Source organism: Stegostoma tigrinum, chromosome 35, assembly GCF_030684315.1.
Source record: "Stegostoma tigrinum isolate sSteTig4 chromosome 35, sSteTig4.hap1, whole genome shotgun sequence".
Lineage (NCBI taxonomy): Eukaryota > Metazoa > Chordata > Chondrichthyes > Orectolobiformes > Stegostomatidae > Stegostoma > Stegostoma tigrinum.
The window spans coordinates 24645181-24664863 of record NC_081388.1 but is presented as its reverse complement, the minus strand read 5'-3'; the positions used below and the strand labels follow the sequence as shown (position 1 = coordinate 24664863).

The 19683-nt window shown below is 42.5% G+C and overlaps 1 protein-coding gene across 2 annotated transcripts in view; it reads right to left on the bottom strand.

The window, feature by feature from the left end:
- Positions 1 to 9031, bottom strand: part of slc44a2 (solute carrier family 44 member 2) — a 98014-nt gene extending 88983 nt beyond the window's left edge. Inside the window, exon 1 of one of the 2 annotated variants that reach the window (XM_059640018.1) lies at positions 8917 to 9031. Coding sequence is in view for 1 of the 2 variants with exons in the window: in XM_059640015.1 (XP_059495998.1) it covers positions 8917 to 8941 (25 nt within the window). In the remaining variant the exon portion in view is untranslated. The remainder of the gene's footprint in view (positions 1 to 8916) is intronic. The other variant, XM_059640015.1, reaches the window with a different exon arrangement.
- Positions 9032 to 19683: the final 10652 nt, after the last annotated feature.

The following is a 19683-nucleotide window of genomic DNA, read 5'->3' as shown; positions in this document are numbered from 1 at the left end:
TTCCTATCCGTTTTGTTTTGTATAGCTTTCAAAGTACCAGCAAGTGGGGGCAGTACATCAATGCATTGATCAGAATGCCCCAAAAGTGCCTGCACCTTGACTTGTCCCACATCACTCCTTTGATGAAACTGGCATTTTGTTACTCCCCAATGGTGATAGGGCATCTACTATGCTGTCAGACTGGTTTAAACAAAAAGGGGAAAGGAAAGTAAATTACGGAACTGAATCTTCATGATCCGTTGCAGTTCAGCTCCCACAGTACCATCTCGTTAAGCACGGGTAACAAGTCCTGCCCTCACCAGCAGTGCATTCACGAATAAAAAGAACTCTCACGTTCCTTTCGGAAGCACTGGACCTGAACTGCAGCTGTTTAGTTATAAATAAATATGGTAGAAAACAGTCTCCAGAGCCCGATTCACCCTAATACAATTTAATCTTAAAAACCATATTTCTTCCTACTAGACAAATAATCCCTGACTTGCTCTGACCAACAATTCTCAGGAGTTTCTGTATACTCAATTCTGACCACTTGCGTATCTTCCAATTATGTTGCTCTCATTGCCTTCAATTGTATACACCCTAACACTGCAATTTCAAACCCCTCCCACAACAACTCATCTACCTCTGACCAAGTTATTGTTTATCCATCCTCAATGGCCAACTCAGTCAGGCTACAACATCTATAAAGCATACAGGAACTTTCAAACAGTAAAACATCCCACATTGGAAAACCAGATCCTTTTCAGTCAGTTTAATAAACAGCTCCATAAGGAGCAGGACCTGAGTTCTGAAATACTGTAAAGAATCTGTTAACATTCTGCAAAGCAACCTTTACAAATGCTGTCAGCATTTTAATTCGAATGTTGCAGACTGTCTCAGTTGCTGCAGTGAGGTTTTTCTCACAGCTGTCAATACACAATTCTCAGAGGTTGTTGAATGTGGATCAATCTGAAAACCCCTTGGCAAGATGACATTTGGCTCATCAACTTTGTAGAAACAGAGCATCAACTGGATTGGGAAATGCCTCAAAAGCTGCATAATTGAAATAACACTGAGTTTGCACAGTGTAGCAGAGGAATGCACCGAGTTCCTTCCTCACTCGTTACAAAATATCCAATTTACATCATGAACAGTAAAGTGTTATCATATATGGCCTGACAATCCATAGCTTAGTTTGCAGGTAGCACATTAAAAACAAACTTCTTTTCAATAAAGAGGGTGGTTCATGAGTGGAATGAGATGGGGGGGGGGGGGGGGGAGCGGTTGCTATAAAGCAGCATTTCTTACCCATCAAACAATAAGCGAAAGAACCATGGATGCCGTAAATCAGGAACAAAGACAGAAGTTGCTGGGAAGAGCTCAGCAGCATGGTAGCATCTGTGAAGAAAACGCTAGAGTTAACGCTTTGGGTCCAGTGACGCTTCCTCAGAACTGGTTTCCAAGGAAGGGTCGCTGGACCCAAAACATTAGGCAGGGTCACTGGATATGAAATGTTAACTGATTTTTTTTCCTTCATATTTCCTACCCATTCCCTGGTTCTCAGCAAGAAGAATGAGCTCCTTTCTCCTGATCATTTATTTCAAAGTTGTCATCCATGTAGTGCAGGAATGCAGTCAATCATAAGCCAGGGCAACAGAATAACTATTTCAGATTTGCATACATTGAAGGAAAATTCTCCCAATTACCTTCCACCTCCAACCACAGCCCACACATTGAGGTGGATTTTAAATTCACAAACCAGCTCCTTCCTTAGCTGGGGAGACACAACAGGGTGTAATAACAGGGGGGGTTGGCAATATCTCTTCACACAAGTCTCTCATCTTACGGACAGGGAGAAGCTGCAATCTGCCCGCTATTTTTAATATACTAATTGACAAGCTCACTGATGACCTTCATCTGCAATTTTGTTTTATTGCCTGCTGGAGTTATCAGGCATTGAACCACAAAAGGTGTAGGAGTGCGGCAGAAAGGGAGGTAAAAGGAGTGGGTCAAGTACTGGTAAAGGAGTATCTCACAGCTGTACTGAGGGAGGGTACATCAAAGGACTCATGCAGCGAAGCAATATGGGTAGAACTCAGGAACAGGAAAGGTGTAATCACAATGTGTGTGTGTTGGGGGGAGGGAGGAGGGCGGGAGGGAGAGAGAGAGGGAGGGAGGAGGGCGGGAGGGAGAGAGAGAAAGCGAGAGCGAGAGCGCGCGCAAGGGATAGAGGGGAGAATATGTAGATAGATTTTGGAAAGATGTAACAACAGCATGGTGGGTGAATTTTAACTTCCCTTGTATTGACTGGGACTCACTACATGCTGGAGGCTTGGATGGGGCAGGATTTGCAAGGACCGTACAGGAGGGATTCTTGACCATATGTGAAAGGTTCAACCATGGAAGGTGTTATACTGGATCTGGTTTTGGGAAATGAGCCCCACCAGGTGAGTGAAGTTTCAGTCAGGGAACGTTTTGGGAGCAGTGACCATAATACCGTGAGTTTTAAGATACGCATGGATAGGGATAACAGCAGTCCTCAGGTGAAGGTGTTAAACTGGGGGAAGGCAAACTGCAACAATATTAGGTAAGAACTGGTGAATTTTGATTAGAGGTGGCTGTTTGAGAGTGAATCTACATCAGACGCATGGGAGTATTTCAAACAGCAGTTGATAAGAGTTTAGGAGCGGCATATTCTTGTGAGAATGAAGGACAGATAGTGGCAAGTTATGTGAACCTTGGATGACCAGGGACGTTATGACCATGGTCAGAAAGAAATGAAGCATATATAAGGTCTAGGAGAATGGGAACTGGCCAAATCCATTATGTATCTAAAAGTAGGAAAGAATTTAAACAGGGAATTAGAAGGGTTAAAAAGGGATCATGAAAAGTCATTAGCAAATAGGACTAAGGAGAATCCATAGGCTTTATACATATATAAAAAGCAAGAGGGTAGCCAGGGAAAGGGTTGGCCCTCTCAAAGATGAAGGAGGGAATCTGTGTGGAGCCACAAGTGGTTGGTGAAGTCTAAACAATTACTTTGTGTCAGTATTCACTAAAGAGAAGGAATTGGTCGAGGATGATCTCAGGGAAGTGAGTGTCGAATTTTTAAGCCAAGTTGCTATTATAAAGGAAGAGGTGCTGTGCATCTTAAAAGGTACTGAAGTAGGTAAGTCCCCAGATCCTAATGGGGTCTATCCAGGTTATTGAGGGAGGCAAGAGAACAAATTGATCGAGCATTGGCAGATATCCTTGTATTCTCTGACCACAGGTGAGGGCCCAGGGGACTGGAGAATAGACAATGCTGTCCCATTATTTAACGGTAGCAGGGATAATCCTGGAAATTGCAGGCACGAGAGTCTCACATCAGTTGTAGGGAAATTATTGGAAGAGATTCACAGGGACAATATCTATACATATTTAGAAGCAAATAGACTTGTTAGCAATAAACAGCTAGGTTTTTGGGCAGGGGAGGTCATGCCTCACAAGCTTGACTGAGTTTTTTTTTTTAAAAACTCAGTGACGATTGACGGAAAAGTGGTTGATGTTGTCTACATGGACTTCAGTGAAGCCTTTGACAAGATCCCTCGCGGCAGACTGGTACAAAAGGTGAAGTCACATGGTTATCACTAGTGAGCTGGCAAGATGGATACAGAACTGGCTTAGTCACAGGAGCCAGAGGGTAGCGGTGGAAGGATGCTTTTCAGAATGGAGGGTTGTAACTAGTGGTGTTCCACGGGATTCCTAATGAGGATCCCTGCTGTTTGTGATTTATGTAAATGACTTGGATGAAAATATAGACAGGTGAGTAAGTTTGCAGACAATACAAAGACAGATGGAGTTGTGGATAACGTAGAAGGTTGTGAAAGGATACATCACGATGTAGATTGATGGTAGAAACGGGCACAGAAATAACAGGTGGAGTTTAACCTGAGTAAGAGTGAGGTGTTGCACTTTGGGAGGTCAAATGTTAAGGGAAAATATACAGTTAATGGCAGGACCCTGAACAGCACTAATGTACAGTGGAGTCTTGATATTCAAGTCTCTAGCTCCTTGAAAGTGGCCACAAAAGTAGATAGTGTGGTAAAGGCAGCACATGACACGCTTGCCTTTATTGGTCAGGGAATGGAGTATAAGAGTCTGAATGTCAGACTGCACATTTAAGATTTTGGCTAGGCTGCACTTTTGAATATTGCTGGTCAATTCTGGTCGCCAAATTACAGGAAGGATGTTTGAGGAAGGGTCACTGGATCCAAAACGTTAACTGACTTTTCTTCACAGATGCTGCCAGACCTGCCGAGCTTCTTCAGCAACTTGTTTTTGTTCCTGATTTACAGCATCTGCAGTTATTCCTTTTACAGGAAGGATGTGGAGGCTTTGGAGAGGGTACAGAAGAGACTTACCATAATGCTCCCTGGATTAGACGGTGTACACTATAAAAGGAGAGGAGAGAAAAACTAGGGTTGTTTTCTCTGGAGCAGCAGAGGGTGAAGGGAAGCCTGATAGACGTTTATATAATTATGAGGTGATGTATAGATCGGGTTGACGGTTAGAATCTCTTTCCCCCAGGAGTTGCAATGTCTAATACTGGAGGGCAGGCATTTAAGGTGTGCGTGTGCATGTGTTCAAAGATGTGAGGGACAAGTTCTTTTTAAAACAAAGTGGTGGGTGTCTGGAATGTGCTGCCATGGCTAGTGATGGAGGCAGACACGACAGGGGCATTTAAGGGACTTTTAGCTAAGTAAACAAATAAGAAACAAATGGAGGGATCTGGACCAAGGGCAAGTAGAAGGGATTAGCTAAGTTGGTGTCATGTTCAGCACAACACTGTTCCTGTGCTGTTCTATGTTCCAAGAACATTGAATTCTTTTTCTTCAAAAGGAATGTGCTGACTTCTGTCTAAAACCCGATGATTTCTGGCTCCACCATCCATAGCAGTAATCTATTCCACATTTGTTCTACTTTAAGAAAACAATCTTCCTTCTGTAATTCCTGCTTTCTTTTGTTGCCCTTTGTAACAGTTACTACATTTCCAAAGTAGCAAACCGAACTCCTTTGGGATGCACAGAAGTATGGCAGGCTGGTCATGAACAATTCCTTTCTTGAGTTTGAATCCCCCAGCGTTCACGTGCAACTGAATTCCAGGTCTTAAGGGTTGTTTGGCTCATTCAGTCTGTGCGAGGATCGATGATTGTAGTGACTCAAGGAAAAAGGTGAATGGTTTAACACAATCAACTGGCAGATAGACATGTTTCTGTATGTAATGTAGCTGCATCAAACCAGGCAGGTGGAAACTTGTTGCATGCAGTAGTCAGTTATTCCTGGAACGACAAGCAGTTATCCAAGGCAGGTACAGACAATCACCAATAGCTTTCTGTACTTTGACAGAACTGTTTCTGTACAGATGTTTGTCGTGCAATACGCCCAGTACTTGGAAAGGAGACGAGCACTGGCAATCACATTCCCAGTTAACCACGAAAATTAGCTGAAGTATTTTGCAAGACAACTGTGCCGCCAGTGAGGTTAGTCAACATTTTTTATTGGTTGCGACCCAAGTTAAAGCTTCACATATCTTCAAAACTAGGTAAACCGAAAACAAGCTGGCGTTAAAGTACACTATTTAATGTGCCTCCCTTAGCTGCACTCATCTCCTCTCACAGCTGGTTATAATGTAGGCTAACAGTCCGAAACAGAAACAAGGGAGTTGTCCTTGTGGGAAGTGTCCTTTTCCAGGCGAATAAAATGATCACCTACATTCAGATAGAACTCTCAGTACCCAAATTTAACTGAGATATCTAAAAGGTGAGGCATAATACTATCAACTGTTTAAACACTTTGCCTGTGCACTTATTTTGACAAAATTTTCAAATTAACGAATAAAAGTAATTGCTGTATGTGTGTCGGAGGCTTGCAGTTAACTAATTCCAGTGGCCACCAACTGGTAGGATGCATTCACGTCCGTGTCCAAGTGGTTAATAATACATCCGTCTAGCAATGAAATGGGAACCTGGTTTGCAATCCTTCTTGTGAGCCATGTGAACTATTGAAGATGAAGAAGAATGTAGTGCAATAAAAGGTAGAGAGAAGCAACAGTCTCTGGTTAGAAATAAAAGGAATAATGTTAAAATTAGATAATCAAAGAGTGAATAGAGATAATGGGAACTGCAGATGCTGGAGAATCCGAGACAACAAAGTGTGGAGCTGGATGAACACAGCAGGCCAAGCAGCATCTGAAGAAGGGTCTAGGCCTGAAACGTCAGCTTTTGTGCTCCTAAGATGCTGCTTGGCCTGCTGTGCTCATGCAGCTCCACACTTTGTAATCAAAGAGTGAAATCAAGATCCACTTCTTCACAGAAAAGATAGAGGGAATCTAAAATTTTCTCCCCCTAAAATGGGTCTGAATCCTGGAGGATTAATTGAAACAGCTGAGGCCGAGATCAGGAGATCTGCACAACCTAATGATAACAAGGAATATGTAGCAAAAGCAGGTAAGTGAAGCTGAAGTACAAACTGACTGTTTGTTTAACAAACAAAATACCTTTGTCTCTTTTGTAGTTTCTGCATGATGTTACTGGCGAAAAGTAGGAACATTATGTTGGTCATAGCAACTTATACACTTGAATTATTACATTCAGATTAGCCAGAGATACAAATTTCAGTCTGATCCCTACCTGGGAACACTGACATTTTAAAACCACAAAAACACTGAACATAGCACCGGCTACAGCTCAGATTGTATCTCAACACAATAACAGATCAGACCCACTTGACTGGCTCCAGACATTCATTCTAAATAACCTTTAATTCTAGATCCCTGTTCGGAATATTACCCAAAAAGTGTTCTCAAACTCAGTAACATTATGATCGTGGAGGGATCACACAAAATAATCTTAACTGAGCCACAGTCCACCAGTCGACACAACTGTCATTTCAATTACCCTTTTGCAATTGTTTGATCTTTGATTTAGATTGTTAGCAAATTTTTACCAGGGCAGAGTAGGGGCACAACAAACATCTCAACAGAGCAACTCTAGGAAACAGAAAAAGCTGGCCAGGATATTTGTTCCCAGTCACTATCTGGCTGTCATTTGCTGGAAGTGTAAATTTATGAACATTAGGAGAAACAGTACTGCGCTTGGCCATGATGTCTCTATCGTAAAGCCTCAGACTGATATCTGAAGATTAGTCACTTGGACGAGGTGTGGTAGAGAGATTGACACCAGTGCAACTGAATGGCAGCATGAAACTGCACTTTTAGGACAGGAAGGAAACTGATAAAACAAATTGATTTAAATCTTAACAGCACGCAAGATGAATACACAAAGCTGCCATATTATGCCTAATACCTGCAAAAGGTATTCTGTGTATGAATAAAATCCTAAGAGATGAGATTGGATCGGAATACAAACTCCCTTCATGATGGCACTGATGCCAGAGTGAAGCTGAGCAATTCTTCACAGAGAGATGCTGCTGATTAGTACACATGCTATCAACTCCATTTCATGTTCATTTGGCCGGGGTCGGGGGGGTGGGGGGGAGAAGCAATGAAAGGAAACTATATAGGGTAACCAACCAAAATTGGAAACATTTTAATAAAGTCTAAACTTTATCACAACAGAATGGTGACTTCTGAAACCTAACCACACAGAAGAGTAATGCAAACTCTCAGGAAACCAATCATATTTCATAGTCATTTTTCAGCCGTTCACTTAAATTTTCCAGTATGAAAAGCAATATTTTCGTCAACATTAACACTAGCTTGTGACTAAGCAACTAGAAAGGCACATGGTTTACAGTATATTCAACTTTTAAAAAGCTGGATGACACACATTGTAACACTATTGGTCAATCATTTCAGTTTGCCTCACTTGATGTTTAAAGGCTCAATGATCAAAGGCACTTTTCACACAGGTCCCAAAAATTAGAAAGAAAGAGTTTTTAATTTAAATATAAAAACGGGGGAAAAAGAGAAAAGCAAATAAGGACTTCAGGCCGGGTGCTTGGTTGGAAACTACATTATCTGTTCTCGATGAAATACTGATAAACCTTCCCATATTTTTCAAGAACTCATTCCAAGAAAAACATTACTTTAACCTAAATAATTATTTGAATCTCTAAGCAGTTAAGATCTGCCAATTGTCAAAAGAAATTATAGGGTGAATTTCTTTAAAATGAGAAGGACCCAGCAATAAACATTCAAGACAGCATACATCTGATTGAATCCAGGTGGATTAAAAACATCACTTAGATATTACTCCAATGCAGAGAATGCTCACATAAACTTTTATTTTTCAGGAAAATTAAACCAGCAATATATTTTCCATTATGCTGTTGTGATTGCAAAACCAGTGACATATTCACAATTTTCACTCATAATAAATCTTCCATTTGCATTGGAAAAATGAGATTCACTTCACATCATTCTTTCAATTCCTCAGGCCCACAGAGTGGAGTGTGACCTCAAGGACAAGGAGCCAGTGAGTAGTCGTCAGGACCATGGAGGCTGGAGTTTGGACCAGAGTCTGGAATGAAGTCCTGGGGACTAGGAGCTGAGGTTTAGAACCTGGGTCTGAAGTGTGGCCATGAGGACTTGGGTTTAGACCCTGGAATTTAGCGGATGAGGTCCTGAGGACCCTGGTCTGGGATTTAGATCCTGGGTCTAGAGTGTAGTCCTGGTGACCAGGGGCAGGGGCTTACTGGCTGAAGTCGCGGGGAGCTGAGTCTGGAGTGAGGTCTTGGGGGTTGAAGCCCGGTTCTGGGGTGTGGTCCTGTGGACTGGGGTTTGGACCCTACAGCTTGGTGAGCGTGGTCCTGCGGGACTATGGTCTGGGGCTTAAGACCTTGGGTCTGGAGTGAGGGCCTGAGGTCCATGGTCTGGGGAAGGGGTGAGAGGCCGGAGTCTCCCTAAATAAATTATAAAAAGGCAGAGTAACTGACCTTGTGGTGGCTCGCTGCCCCCCATGGCGATGGCGGCAACCTCCTCTTCCTCCTCCCGCGGGTCGGGCTCTAGCCGTCCCTAACCCGGTTTCTATGTCTCTGGCACGAAAACGCCCGGGGGCGGAACTAAACTGAGACTCATCCAATCAGCGATGAGAGGCGCAACCAGGTTTCCAGGGCAACCAATAATAACCAGGCAATGGGCGCGAACCTTCTGATTGATATGATGATCACCCAATGAACAGAGAGGGGCGGGTCATTTCCTCCTGTATTAATAACCCGTCCCGTTACTCCATCGGAATGCGCTTCTTGCCGGCAGAGCCGCACCCTGAAGTATAGGAGCCCGTTTAACAACAAGCCTGAGCTGGTAATGATAATCCCAACTGCGACTGTGCAAAACTTTTACAAAAAGCCTTGAAGTTCTAAACGATACGAGAGGGAATTCAGCCCCTTAATTATCCGTGCTAGCCCTTTTAAGTAACTATCCAGTAATTCCACTTCACCTTTTCGTAGGATCGTGCAAAAGTTGCCTGTTAAAGGATTTCCTCCAAACAAGCTGCTGAAATCCTTTGAAGCCTTTTTTTTTGCACCCTCCGTGAGGTGTAAGTCATCAGTTTCAGTTATGAATACAGATTGGACAAACTGGGGTTTTCATTAGAGAATAGGATAGTGAGAAGGGACATGACTGAGATGTATGAAATTGTGAGGGGCATAGATAGAACTGAAGAAGAAACCTCTCCCCTTGATGGAGGAATCACTGACCAGGAGGATAGATTTTAAAGTTAAGGGCAGAAGATATGTAAGGAAAAACTTTTCACCCTGAAGGTGGTGGGATTTTGGAATCTGCTACCTATGACGATTGTAGAGGAAGAAACTCTCATAACATTTAAGAAGTATTTAGCTACCTCTTTGCAATACCAAGGCATACAAGAATATGGGGCAAGTGCTGGAAAATGGGTTAAAATAATTAGATGGTTGTTTTTGAATGATGTGGAGGTGATGGGCTGAAAGGCCCTTTTCTGTGCTGTAGATCTCAATGATTCTAAGTTCCTTTGCAATTTGGTGTCATCAGCAAATTTAGAAATATCACAACTGGCCCTCATATTCAAATAATTTACATGGATTATGCACAGTTCTAGCCCCAATACTGATCCTTGTGGGACCCCAGGTGTAACAGCCTGTTATCCTGAGAATGATCCATTTATTCCTACTCTCTGCTTTCTGTTAACCAATTGTCAATCCAGGCAGTTTATTCCACCCCAATCCCATATATTCTAATTTTATTTACCTACTTCATGTGTGGAAACTGAGCAAATGCCTTTTGAAAATCCAATACATCAAATCTACTGAGTCTCTGTTCTCTATGCTACAAGTAACATTAGCAAGAAACCATTAATGTTTCTCCAGTGTGATTTCACTTCCAGAATTCAATGTTGACTCTGCACGATTCTTTTCTAAATGTTCAGTTGTTATATGAACGTACAAGTGTGAATCAGGAGCAGCACTTGGCATTATTCGGCCCCTAAAGCCTTCTCTGTCATTCAATAAGATCATAGCTGATCTGTCTATAGCCTTAAATGTACATTACCATCTATTTTAATAACCATTTATCCCACCAAGCTACTCACCATCCTGACTTGGAAATAAGTTGTCATTTGTTCAGTGGCACTGGGTCAAATCATGGAACTCTCTCCCTCATAGCATTGGGTCTACGGACAGCAAATGATTGCAGCATGCTAAGAAGGCAGCTCACCTTCTCTAGGCAACTAGGGATGAGAATCCCAGGCATCAACATCCACACTCAAAGAATTAATTTTAAAAAAGTATTTTGTGTGATCTGTCTACTGTGGAAATTATTTTAGCAAGAACTCCCTACATTTATATTCCATCCCCTTTGAAACAAAACAAAGGCCAACAGTCCATTTGCTTTGCCCGCTGCTTGAATGTTAGCTTTTTATGATTCATGTAGGAGGAGCCCCAAATCCCTCTGTGCTTCCTCAATTTAAATAATTGTTAGATTTTCTAATTTTCCTGACAAAGTACATAACATCACATTTTCTCACATGATATTCCATCTGCCAATTTTTCACTCATACACTCAACCTGTCTACATCCCCCATAGATTCCTTCCGTCATCTTCATCACTTGCCTTCCCATCTATTTTTGTGCCGCCTGCAAATTTGGCATTAATACATTCACTCACTCATCCAAGCCTTGGATATATATTGCAAATAATTGTGGCTGAAGCATTGATTCCTGTGGCATTCCCCCATCTCTAATGTTACTTCTTTCAAAAGCCTGGCATGAAATTCATCAGGCCAGGAAATTTATCAGACTCAATCCTGAAAACCTTTCAATTACTACATTTCATTAATATTCATTTAATCCAGCTCTTTGGTTACATAAATCACTTAGTCATCTTATTTTTCTGGACGATTTTTTGCATCATCTTCTGTGAAGGTAGACACCAAGTAACTGCTTAGTTTTTCTATCCTTTCCCTGTTCTCCAATATAAACCTTTCTGCCCTTAACTGTAATATTTACCCTTGCTAGTCCTTTTCCTTTCCCATATTACTGCAAGGTTAATGAATAATCCAATAGAATATTCAAATAATGAAGTAACATCATCAAATAATGAGTTGGTTTCATTATTCAGCAACAAAAAAGTAAGTAACTTCCACAACTCCTGCTAAAAGAAACATTGTCATAGGACCAGACAATTTAGCTCCACAAGTCTGTTTTACCATTTTATGAAATCATGGTTGATATGCAACTTATTTTCAACTGCCGGCCTTGACTTTATTATCTTTAATATCCTTGGCTATTACGAATCTGCCAGTCTCCAACGTAAAATAGTGAAGAGGGCACATATCTCAACTCTTCTATGTTAATTCAGTCATAACAATTATACAGATCTTCCTTAAGGCTTTTCCCTGTCTCGTTGACAGTCAGTAACTACAAAGTTGAAAGAAAGTATATTCATTGAGAACTTGCATTTCACTGAGACGACTTCAGGCCAATCTATATTCAACAACCCGCTCTAAAAATTCTGGTCACATTGTGACAGTTTCAAACTACATCCGACACAATCCACTATGTTCTAAAACATATCAATTTATCCTATGCCCTAATGTTAACAAATCATTTAGGAAAATTCCAGGGTCCAGACCTGAATCCATATTTTGCTGATCACTAATCTTTCCCTGGGTCAAGTCCAATCTGTGTGTCAAGCATTTTTGAAATCCACTTCACCAACACCTTCCACCCCAACCTCAAGTTCACCTGGGCCATCTCCAACACATCCCTCACCTTCCTGGACCTCTCAGTCTCTATCTCAGACAACCAGCTTGTAACTGATGTCCATTTCAAGCCCACCAACTCCCACAGCTACCTAGAATACACCTCCTCCCAACCATCCTCCTGCAAAAATTCCATCCACTATTCCCAATTCCTCCGCCTCCGCCGCATCTGCTCCCAGGATGAGGCATTCCACTCCCGCACATCCCACATGTCCAAGTTCTTCAAGGACTGCAACTTTACCCCACAGTGGTCGAGAACGCCCTTGACCGCGTCTCCCGCATTTCACGCAACACATCCCTCACACCCGGTGTGGCTTCCTCTACATTGGGGAAACCAAGCGGAGGCTTGGGGACCACTTTGCAGAACACCTCTGCTCGGTTCGCAACAAACAACTGCACCTCCCAGTTGCGAACCATTTTGACTATCCCTCCCATTCTTTAGATGACATGGGCCTCCTGCAGTGCCACAATGATGCCACCCAAAGGTTGCAGGAACAGCAACTCATATTCCGCTTGGGAACCCTGCAGCCCAATGGTATCAATGTGGACTTCACCAGCTTCAAAATCTCCCCTGCCCCCACCGCATCCCTAAACCAGCCCAGTTCGTCCCCTCCCCCCACTACATCCCAAAACCAGCCCAGCCTGTCTCTGCCTCCCTAACCTGTTCTTCCTCTCACCCATCCTTTCCTCCCACCCCAAGCCGCACCTCCATTTCCTACCTACCACCTCATCCCACCTCCTTGACCTGTCCATCTTCCCTGGACTGACCTATCCCCTCCCTACCTCCCCACCTATATTTTCCTCTCCACCTATCTTCTTTTCTCTCCATCTTCGGTCCGCCTCCCCCTCTCTCCCTATTTATTCCAGAACCCTCACCCCATCCCCCTCTCTGATGAAGGGTCTAGGCCCGAAACGTCAGCTTTTGTGCTCCTGAGATGCTGCTTGGCCTGCTGTGTTCATCCAGCTTCACACTTTATTATCTTTGAAATCAGTCCATTAGTTATCGAGATATATTATTAACAAATGGGGATGAAAACATTACACCTGCACACCTTCACTGGTGATTCTAATTTTAATTGAGTGAGCATCTTTTGATATTTGAAGGAAATAATTCCATACTTCCAACACCCCTTGTGTGAAGGAGTATTTTCTAATTTCTTTCCTGAATCCATGGATTTTTTTTAAAGTTATGTCCACACAGTCTAGATTTTTCTTCCAGCAGAGAAGGTTCCTAGATATCTACATTAACAGATTCTTTCTAAATCCTGAAAATAACACAATCAAATCACCTTTAACTTTCTATCCACCAGGGAATGGAAGCCTAATTTATATAACTTTTCCTTAAAATACAACCCTTAGAGCTCTCACAACATTCCAGTAAACCTGCAGAACATTCCATCTAATGCTAATATTTCCTTTTCAAGGTATAATGCCCCGATATATACTCTGATCATAGCCTAACAAGGGCTTTGTACAGCTGTATACTTTATATTTCAGCCCTTGCATATTAAAGCTAAAATTCCATTAGCCCATTTGATTATTCAGTTCATGTAATCTTTTCCGTTTGAAGTATAATTTATGTACACAGATTCCTGAATTTACTTGGTGCTCCGCTATTTAAATGTATCTTTCTGGGTCCAAAATGGACAATTTCAAATGGACAATCCATAAGCCACATTTTTTGTTCACTCACACAGGTTAATAATGTCTCCTTTGTACTTTAAGCTCCTGTTTACACCATTTACTATACCACCAAATGTTGTTTCATGAGAAAACCTGGACATAAAGCGCTCAAATATTAATAAATACAATGATTAGTTGAGGCCTCGCCACAGATCCTTGTGGTATACCACTCTACTCAAAAACGGATTGAATACTTGCTGGGAAAAGAAAAACATTAAAAGCCAAGAGGGAACAAGAAGAGTGGTGGGATTAAACAAGGTGGCTTGTAGGCAAAAAAGAACGCTTCACAAATTGATTGGCTTACATATATTGTAACATTTTGTGATAACATGGAGTTCCTTTCACCTTGTACTGAAATGTTAATCACACAAGAAACAATGCTTTGAACTGACAGAAGAGGATAACAGAGTGTGTATTACAGCCAACTGATGTCAAAAAACATGAAACATGAACTTGCAATTTTGGTTAAATTAATGTGAGATCACTGGATAACAAATCAGCACTTTTTATAGGGGAAGATGAGAAGGAAGTATCTGGAACAGATAAAAATGCTCAAAACAAGCTAAGATGTTTCTGATCTCTGATGAAGGGTCTGGGCCTGAAATGTCAGCTTTTGTGCTCCTGAGATGCTGCTTGGCCTGCTGTGTTCATCCAGCTCCACACTTTGTTACCTTAGATTCTCCAGCATCTGCAGTTCCCATTATCACTAAGATGTTTCTGTAGCTATTTATGCATTTATATTAGCAAATATCTAATATAATCTCACATACTGTGTAGCTTGCGTTGTTTGCAATTTTATAGTTACTAATTGATTCAAATTTGCCAAGAAATTCTTCCTTAGTCTGAGACCAGCTTTAGAATGCCTCACAAACTCAGTTCAGCCTCTATCCTTATTCACTTCTGTAAGCATAACTGTTTTTTCAAATCATCATTAACATGGTCAATTAATAGGTAGGATTGAATCTCTGACAACAAAGTGTGGAGCTGGATGAACACAGCAGGCCAAGAAGCATCTCAGGAGCACAAAAGCTGACGTTCCAGGCCTAGATCCTTCAGCAGAAAAGGGGGATGGGGAGAGGGTTCTGAAATAAATGGTGAGAGAGGGGGAGGTGGACTGGAGATGGATAGAGGAGAAGATAGGTGGAGAGGAGAGTATGGGTGGTGAGGTGGGGAGGGGATAGGTCAGTTCGGGGAGGATGAACAGGTGAAGGGAGTGGGATGAGGTTAGTAGGTAGGAAATGGAAGTGCGGCTTGAGGTGGGAGAAGGGGATAGGTGAGGGGAAGAATAGGTTAGGCAGACTGGGACGAGCTGGGCTGGTTTTGGGATGCAGTGGGGGGGAGGGGAGATTTTGAAGCTGGTGAAATCCATATTGATGCCATTGGGCTGCAGGGTTCCCAAGCAGAATATGACTTGTTGTTCCTGCAACCTACGGGTGGCATCATTATGGCACTGCAGGAGGCCAGGATGGACATGTCGTCTGAGGAATGGGGCGGGGGGGGGCGGAGGTGAAACAGTTCGCAACTGGGATATGCAGTTGTTTACTGTGAACCAAGCATAGGTGTTCTGCAAAGTGGTCCCCAGGCCTCCACTTGGTTTCCCCAGTGTAGAGGAAGCCACACCGGGTACAATGGATACAGTATACCACATTGACAGATGTGCAGGTGAACATCTGCTTAATATGGAAAGTCATCTTGGGGCCTGGGATGGGGATGAGGGAGGAGGTGTGGGGGCAAGTGTAGCACTTCCTGCGGTTGCAGGGGAAGGTGCTGGGTGTGGTGGGGCTGGAGGGGAGTGTGGAGCAGACAAGGGAGTCACAGAGAGAGTGGTCCCTCTCGAAAGCAGACAAGGGTGGGGATGGAAAAATGTCTTTGGTGATGGGGTTGGATTGTAGATGGTGGAAGTGTCGGAGGATGATGTGTTGTGTCGGCGGTTGGTGGGGTGGTGTGTGAGGACTAGGGGGACTCTCTTTTGGCGGTTATTGCAGGAAGCTGGTGTGAGGGATGAGTTGTGGGAAATGCGGGAGACATGGTTGAGGGCGTTCTCGACCACTGCAGGGGGGAAAGTTGTGGTCCTTGAAGAACTTGGACATCTGAGATGTACAGGAGTGAAATGCTCATCCTGGGGGCAGATGCGGCAGAGTCAAAGGAATTGGGAAAAAGGGATATCCCATTTCCTGCAACTCATCCCTCACAACGTGGATTTCACAAGCTTCAAGATTTACCCCCCCTCCAACTGCATCCCAAAACCAGCCCAGCTCATCCCCGCCTCCCTAATCTGTTCTTCCCCTCACCTATCCCCTCCTCCCACCTCAAGCTGCACCCCATTCCCTACCTTCTAACCTCATCCCGCCTCCTTGGCCTGTCCATCCTCCCCGGACTGACCTATCCCATCCCTACCTCCCCACCTACACTCACCTTTCCTGGCTCCATCCCTGCCCCTTTAACTTGCCTGTCTCCTCTCCACCAATCTTCACCTCTATCCGCCTTCAATCCACCTCCCCCTATCTCCTTATTTATTTCATAACCCTCTCCCCATCCCCCTTTTCTGATGAAGGGTCTAGGCCTGAAACGTCAGCTTTTGTGCTCCTGAGATGCTGCTTAGCCTGCTGTGTTCATCCAGCTTCGCACTTTGTTATCTTGGATTCTCCAGCATCTGCAGTTCCCATTATCTCTGACCGAAATGTGTATCAAGCATCTATTCTCATGAAAAGATAATTTCACTGTCAACAATTCTGTGGGATATGAATTAAATTCATTTTGCGAGACAAGATCTGATTAGGGATAGTCAGCATGGGAAATCCTGTCCCACAACCTTGGTTGAGTTTTTTGAGGTCATAACCAAAAAGATTGATGAGGACAGAGCAGTAGATGTTCTTTACATGGACTTTAGTAAAGCATTTGACAGGGTTCTGCATGGTAGACTGGATACTGAGGTTAGATCACATGGGCTTCAGAGAGAGGTTGTCAATTAGATATAAAATTAACTTGACGGTTGGAGACAGAGAGTGACAGCAAAAAGTTGTTTTTTGGACTGGAGGCCTGTGATGAGCAGTGTTCCATAGGGATAGGCGCTAGGTCCACTGTTGTGTGTAACTTATATAAACAATTAATTGGATGCCAATTTAGGAGGAAATTTGCAGATAACAGCAAAAGTAGTTGGAAAGTCGACACTGAAAAATCTTATCTAAGATTGCAATGGGATCTTGATCAATTGAGCCAATGCACTGAGGAGTGGCAGATGGAGTTTTAATTTGGATAAATGTAATGGCTTATACAGTTAATGGCAGGGCCTTGGGTAGTGTTGTTGAACAGAGGTGTAGGGTTCAGGTACATAGTTCTTTGAAAGTTGCATCACATAATTCTTTGAATGAGATGATTAAGAAGGTGTTTAGCACACTTGCCTTTATTGCTCCAACCTTTCAGTATAGATGATGGGACGTCATGTTGAAGTTGTACAGAACATTGATGAGGCCACTTTTGGACTACAATGTACACTTCTCATCACCCTGCTATAGGAAGGATATTACTAAATTGGAGAGGGTTCAAAAAAGATTTACAAGGATGTTGCTGGAACTGGAAGGTTTGAACTATAGGGAGAGGATGAATAGGCTGGGGCTATTTTCCCTGGAGCATTGGAGGCTGAGTGGTAATCTATAGCGGTTTACAAAATCATGAGGAGCATAGATAAGGTGAGTAGCAAAGATTTTTTCTGTAGGGTGGGGGAGTTCCAGAGGAAGTAACGGATTCACGTGCAGTTACAACATTTAAAAGACATTTAGACAGATACGTGAATAGGAAAGATTTGGAGGGATATGGGCCAAATGCAGGCAAGTGGAGCTAGTTTTAGTTTGGGAAAACGCTGTTGGCATGGGCCAAAGGGTCTGCTTCCATGTTGTTTGACTCTATAACTCAATATAAAATTTATACAAATGAAGCCTTAACTCTTCTTTAAACTATTTTGATAAACAAACAATTATTATTAGAGGCTGAAAGTGAGAATTGTATTAGTTAGGTTAACACACAACTCAGAAATTGTGAACTATATGTCCAGCCTGCAACATCTATCATGACTATCTATCACAAACTCAGGGCAATGTATCACATTTAAGTAACAGAAAAGTAATGCAGATGTTAGAGATCTTAAACAAAACAGAGAGTGCTGAAAAAACTCAACATCTGTGGAGAAAGAAGCAGAACTAAAGTTTTGAGTTCAATATGGCTTCTTCTGAAGGAGTCGTTTTTGGAGCAGTAATCCAAATGGAGGACAGAATTCATGGTCTGAATTATTGAGTCCTGAAGACTATAAAGTGCTTATATGGAAAATGGTGAGCCTTGATGGAAACTTGGAGCTTTAAAGACAATGTTAGCATTCATGTTCTCATCCACATAAAGGTAATTTAATGAATAGCTCAGGTTATTGTGAATATTATGATGAAAGGTGCCTGACTTATAAATATATTCATTGCGTGTTTTGAGGGTGGATTTTAAAGTTGTGGCAAATGGGATTGGTTACATTTCTAAACAGTTTAAGAAAAAACTCATCATCCAAGGGCCCAAACAGTTTTTCCAGGTGAAGCAACATTTCACCTGACTCTCCACGAGCCTTGTGTATTGTATTTGCTGCACCCAGCGTGTCCTACTCTACAGTGGAGAAACCAAACACAGTCTGGGTGACTGCTTTGCAGAACATCTCTGGTCTGCGCACAAGGAGGTCCCTCACCTTCCCATAGCCAGCCATTTGAACACCACATCCTGCTCGCATACCCCCACGTCTGCTCGCAGCATGCTCCAGCGTTCCAGTGAATCACAGTGCTTACTGGAGGAACAATATCTCATCTTCAGACTAGGCACTTTACGGCCTTCTGGAATTAACATTGAGCGCAACATCTTTAAATTGTGAACATTTCTTCCATTTCTTTTAGCTTGTTTTCATGTCCTCCCCTCTCCCCATTCCACTTACTGTCCTTTCAAATCTGGCAGGAGATGTACCATTGTTCTGCCATTTTCTCATTCCAATCACTTAATCTAAACTATCAACATCTTTTCTCCACCAGCACCCCACCCACCGCCCACAAACCCACCTCCAAACAATAGCATCGATGCTGTTCCCTCCATAGTTCACTTCAGCTCTGATGAAGAGTCAATGAGGCTTGAAACATTATCTAAGTCTCTCTCCATAATGCTGACTGACCCAGCTGTGATCTCCAGCATTTGTTGTCTTCAGTACAGACTCCAGCATCTGCAGTAATTTGTTCCTAAGAAAATAACTATGTCAGACAGTTTTTTGGGAACAGTGAGCTAATCCAGTAGATGTCAAGAATAGCAGGGATGGCCTGAAGAGTGAATTGAAAGTTGTTTTTACTATGGTAGTTTATATCTGGTGAGTAAACATTAAAAGCTATTAGCTTGTTTTGGTTCAAGATAATCAAAGATTGATTTCTGTTTGTAGGTGTGCTGACTGAGGCAGAAGAAAATTTAGATTCTATAGGACAGTGCAGCAAAGGCACAATTACCTCAACAAAACATTTAGCTAATGAATCTTCCAAATCAGGGGAGTTTGGTTGGAAATCTTCAGGTACTGAAAGCTGAGGAAGTCTAAGCTTCTGGTTTTGTGGATATTCATGTAAGAAGATTTCACAGTTCACAGGAAAGAACTTAAGAAAATCAGTTTAATTGAACTCAAACAACTGATATGGAGTTATAATTTCATTGGATTTGTGGCCCTGCAATGGATAGTACTAGGAAATGGGTTGAGACTTTGTTTTGCTTTTATGACCATTGAAAC